The sequence below is a fragment of the Acomys russatus genome, chromosome 16, assembly GCF_903995435.1.
Source record: "Acomys russatus chromosome 16, mAcoRus1.1, whole genome shotgun sequence".
Classification (NCBI taxonomy): Eukaryota; Metazoa; Chordata; class Mammalia; order Rodentia; family Muridae; genus Acomys; species Acomys russatus.
The window spans coordinates 23,398,890-23,404,041 of NC_067152.1; the positions used below are offsets into that span (position 1 = coordinate 23,398,890).

Consider the following 5,152-nt stretch of genomic DNA (forward strand, 5'->3'; position numbering starts at 1 on the left):
GTGTCCCTCCCTCTCCCCCACCTCCCCTGCTGGACTGAGCCAGCTCCAGACTTGATTTCCACGGGATCGGACGGGTCTCCGAACCTGGGAAAGATTCACAACTCAGGCCCCTAACTCATGAGTGGTGGGGACCTGGGAGGAGCGAAGGAGATGACCTGGTTAGTTATCCCTCTCGCCCGCCCCCTCCTCGCGCGGGGATGGGCCTCGCCTCCAGCCGAGCCAGCAAGGGTTAAAGGCGGCCGCAGGTGAGGTGGGCGGGGCCGCGGGATCAGGGGAAAAAGGAGCGGAGGGGGAGAGGATGAAGGCAGAGAGCGCGGTGAGTCACGGGCGGAGCTGGCCTCGCTCGCTCGCTTACTCGCTCACCCGCGCCCGCCCGCCCTCCGCCCTCCCGCCGGCTCTCCACCGCCGCTGATCACCCCGTCTGCTCCCGGCCCCGGCTTGCCCTCGGCTCCTGTCCCACGCCGCCGAGAGCCGGCCAGCGTGCAGGGCCCATGAGCACCGGTGTGTAGCGCGCCAGTCTGCGGTGCCCAGAGCCCGAGCGCAGCCTCCAGGTAGGAGCCGGGGTCCCCGCGGCTAGGGGCGCGCTCTGCGGAGTTGCGAAGAGGGGGCTGACGATCGGAACACACAACAGCTTGCGCTAGCCTCTTGAGGAGGGTGGTCCTAAAAGATCCGAGGGGCTGGGAACCCCGACGGAGGAAAAACCGGGAGGACGGGAGGGACTGGAGGGACCAAGGGAGTTTTGGAACTGGGGAAACTGGAGCAACTGGGGAAACCGGAGGATTGGAACATTGAAAACCTTGTTTGAAAGGAAGTCCCCACCGCCTAGGCACTGGGAATCGGGAGAGGCAGCCGATCCAATGAGACTCGCGGGCGTCTCTCAACCGTCTTTTTCGAATTGGGGAGCCTCTGCGCTGCCTCTTGCCTTTGCTTTCTTTCCGCACAACCTTGATAGCAGGCCATTGCACTCTAGGCCTGGGTTCGGGCTTTTTGTCCGGAGAGGCCCCTCTGCAGCCTGGGTCATTTTAGCCTTCCCACCCCACACCCCCCCTCCTTTCCAGACCCTGGGGCAGGTCTCAGGCGCCAAAAGCTATTAGGGTCCTAGGTCTCACTGCTCCCGCCCAACCCCTTCTGGGCTGCCCCGCCCCGGCCTGAGGCTCCTTTCCTGCTGCTTCGCCCTGTTCCTTTCTTGTGGTAAGGCAGCCAGAGCCTGAGTAGGCACCCGGGTCCTCCTTTTCTCTGCCTCTCCCAGACTATCAATGCTACCTCCCTGGTCCCAGAATCGCAAGGTGGTAGGGTGGAAGGCCCTAAATCATTGGTCTCCTCCACTCCAAGCCCCCCCCCCCCCCCCGCCAGGCAAGATCCCAAGGCTCTAGGAAGAGATGGAGAAAAGACTGGGACCTTCGGGTCACAGATTGATGGTGGAGAAACGAGTGAAGGTTTTAAGGTTTCATTCATTTGTTTATAAACAGCGTCTCTTTGCGGAGCCCACGTTGGCCTTCTGTCACAGTCTCCCGAGGGATGGGATTATTTGCCCCACCGTGCTTAGCAGCTTCCCTCTTCTCTCCTTTCTCTCTGCCTCCCTCCTTCCCTCTCTCTCTTCTTTCTTCTGTTACGTAGCCTAGGCTGGCCCAGAACGCTGCATTCTTCCAGTTCCGCTCCCTGGGTGCTTAGATCGAAGACTTGCATCACCACACCCAGGCCAGAGATCTTTGGGTTTCTGCTGGCCCTTAAGTTTCTGGTGTTTTAAGATAGAGAGCTGAGCCAGGCGTGGTGGCGCATGGTCTTTAATCCCAGCACTTGGGAGGCAGAGGCAGTCGCATCCCTGTGAGTTCGAGGCCAGCCTGGTCTACAAAAGAGAGTTCCAGGACAGCCAGAGCTGTTACACAGAGAAACCCTGTCTTGAAAAACCAAAAAAGAAAAAAGGAAAAGAAAGAAAGAAAGAAAGAAAGAAAGAGCTGATTTACAGAGGCACTACACAGAGCATGTCTGTTGATTGAATGGTTAAATGAACATTTTATTCATGTCACTGATCCAAATTCGGCTTTCTTTAAATAAGAGCAGGCTCAGGACAGTCGCTCTTAACACTTGGCTGGACTTTGGAGTCTTCCAAGGCCTTCTACTGTTTCTCAGTACTTGCCCTGAGTTCTGAGATGAGGGATATGGGCATCTTTCAAACTCTGGCGCTGTGTCCCTTAAGGGAGCAGCGGTTTTATTTTCGTGGGTCTCTCTCAAGCTCTTCTCTGTGCGGTCCCACCGCTCCCCAGTTTCGTGTGGAGGGAAAGAGGTGGGAGGTGAGTGAGTGAGGGGCTTTGATGAGCAGAACCAACCAAGCCAGGCAGGGAGCAGGGGAGTGTGTAGCGAGATTAAATGCTTGTCCAGCGGGTCTGTGGGTTGGCACTGGCAAAAAGCTCAGCACCTGTTCTCGGCTCTCTGAAAGGCAAATCACCTCGAACAACTAGAAGCAGACATATCCTATCCTACCTTACTCCCTCTGTGTCTTGAGTTACGCTGGGACTAAGACCAATCTAGATAGTCCATTTAGGTTGGCAGCAGGTCTGCAGGGGGAAATGCCCAGGCAGCTGTGTAGAGATGGTTCTGGCAGCATTGACGGACTGGCCCAACTCCGGGATGAGCTGAGTCCTAAGGGCGGGGTCACTTAGAGGAAAAAGGCCACCTTGTGCCCAGAACTAGACTTTTTCACATTCTCATTCCTTCCTAGCTTTCCCAAGCTCTAACTGATTCGTAGTCTCCACCCAGAGACACGCCCCTCTTTTCCTCCCAGGGGCTGGGAAGGAGCACTTTGCTGGGAAAGGGTCTGGGTTAGAAGGGAAAGTAAGCGGGTTACTTTCCTCACTTCTCTTCTTTGTCTCCTCTAGGTCCCACCTGAGGTGCCCTTGACCGTCCCTGCCCTCACCCCACCCCGGATCCCGGCAATGCTAACCGCTGTCTGTGGCTCTCTGGGCAGCCAGCACACCGACGCGCCTCACGCATCACCGCCGCGCCTCGACCTGCAGCCTCTCCAGACGTACCAGGGTCACACGAGCCCGGAGGCCGGGGACTACCCCTCCCCGCTGCAGCCTGGAGAGCTGCAAAGCCTCCCACTGGGCCCGGAGGTAGACTTCTCACAGGGCTATGAGTTGCCTGGGGCCTCCTCGCGGGTAACCTGCGAGGACTTGGAAAGTGACAGTCCCTTGGCTCCGGGACCCTTTTCCAAGCTCCTGCAGCCGGACATGTCACACCATTACGAATCGTGGTTCCGGCCAACTCACCCAGGCACGGAGGATGGCTCCTGGTGGGACCTTCATCCCGGCACCAGCTGGATGGACCTCCCCCATACTCAGGGAGCGCTGACCTCACCAGGCCACCCTGGGGCGCTTCAGCCTGGTTTGGGAGGATACGTCGGAGACCACCAGCTCTGTGCTCCGCCGCCCCACCCGCACCCGCACCACCTCCTCCCAGCCACTGGTGGGCAGCACCTCCTGGGGCCACCCGACGGGGCTAAGGCCTTGGAAGCGGCGGCGCCTGAGTCCCATGGGCTGGATTCCGGTCTGGATGCGGCGGCCCGACCCAAAGGCTCCCGGCGGTCTGTGCCTCGCAGCTCAGGGCAAACCGTGTGTCGCTGCCCCAACTGCCTGGAGGCGGAGCGACTCGGGGCTCCGTGCGGGCCCGATGGGGGTAAGAAAAAGCATTTGCACAACTGCCACATCCCGGGCTGCGGGAAAGCATACGCCAAGACGTCGCATCTGAAGGCGCACCTGCGGTGGCACAGCGGCGACCGTCCCTTCGTGTGCAACTGGCTTTTCTGCGGCAAGCGCTTCACGCGCTCCGACGAGCTGCAGCGCCACCTTCAGACCCACACCGGGACCAAGAAGTTCCCCTGTGCGGTCTGCAGCCGAGTCTTCATGCGCAGCGACCACCTGGCCAAGCACATGAAAACCCACGAAGGCGCCAAAGAGGAGGCTGCGGCGGCGGCCCAAGGCGAGGCCAAGGCTGGTGGCGTGGTGGAGCCGCCGGGGGTCAAAGGCAAACGTGAGGCTGAAGGCAGCTCTGCGTCCTCCAACTGAGCCCCGGTGGATGTCGCACACCCTGCCGTCCTTTAGAGGGGGGCGGCCTGAGTAAGAGGGGAAGGTCGTTATTTATTGATGGTGAGGGGACAGGGAGAGGGGCACTAGCGGGGTTTTAGTCTCTGGGGCTGCATGGGAGGCTGTTTGACTATTTTAGACTTCCTGGAGCTGACCGTGCCCCTCGTGTCTTCCCTTTCTCACTATTTCACCCTCCCCTGAGTGGCTGGAGAATTGGGATGGAGCACTCCCACCATGTGGAGGGGTTCAGCTGGTAGAGGTGGCTCGTCCCAGGAGCTGGAGCTGAAGGGAAGCGAGCCTGGCGTTGGGGGTAGCTGTCTGGACACGTCTTTAGCTCCTGGGAACCGGGACATAAAAGCACCTCGGAGCCGCCCTTCGGCCCTAGGTCCCTTTCATCCCCAGTCTAGTGCTTTCCCTCTAAAATTCCAGAGAGAGCAAGTGGAGCTGAGGTGGAGGAGCCTGGGGTGGCTCCCCTAAAGGGGCTGTCTAGGTAGCTTGGAGGGTGTTGCTACCTAAAGAGCTTCCTTCAGTGAATTCCTTAGAAACCCTTCCAGGTTCAGACCGATAGAGCCAGGAAGGGTACACCTTCGCAGCCAGAGCTGTGAGGGGGAGTCCAGAGCTAGAATGGGGAAGTGGGACCCGGCAGGGAAGAAGGCTTCTTACAAATGGAAGAGTTTTGGCAGGACTGCAGGACCAAACTGCTTCTTCCCCTTTCAGCTCCAATTCAACCCTTAACTCAAAACATCAAATTCAGCAGTTCACCATCCTTTTCCGTCTAGGTCGCTTTCTAAAGTCAACCACCACCTCTAGGGTTGACATAGACACCCTCACCCCACTCCAGGGCCGCCCCTCCCCTCCTTTGCCTTCCCTTTGGCTATGGAAGGGAGAGGGACCCTTCAGCTCTTTGGGGTTGTCCTAGCAGAGGGACTACAGTAGAAGGCGCTGCCCCTGCCTGGACTCCCATCACACCGCCTCTTTCAGCTTGCCACTTCCATGTCCTGCCCCCCTCCCGCTTACTCCCCCCCCCCCCTGTTGCTATGGAATCTTCCCTCTTCATCCCCAGAGAAACA

At 59.1% G+C, this 5,152-nt stretch overlaps 1 protein-coding gene across 1 annotated transcript; it reads left to right on the forward strand.

Annotated features, from left to right (window-relative positions):
• The first annotated feature begins 403 nt into the window (after nt 1-403).
• Sp6 (Sp6 transcription factor) lies at nt 404-4,818 on the forward strand. Its single transcript, XM_051158430.1, has 2 exons — nt 404-551; nt 2,877-4,818. Exon 2 carries the CDS (start codon nt 2,934-2,936, stop codon nt 4,062-4,064), a length of 1,131 nt encoding a protein of 376 aa, XP_051014387.1. The 5' UTR covers nt 404-551; nt 2,877-2,933; the 3' UTR covers nt 4,065-4,818.
• The last annotated feature ends 334 nt before the right edge of the window (nt 4,819-5,152 follow it).

Excerpts from the sequence above, each read along its gene's own strand:
- Sp6 (XM_051158430.1), top strand. The coding sequence starts at position 2,934 with ATGCTAACCGCTGTCTGTGGCTCTCTGGGCAGCCAGCACACCGACGCG.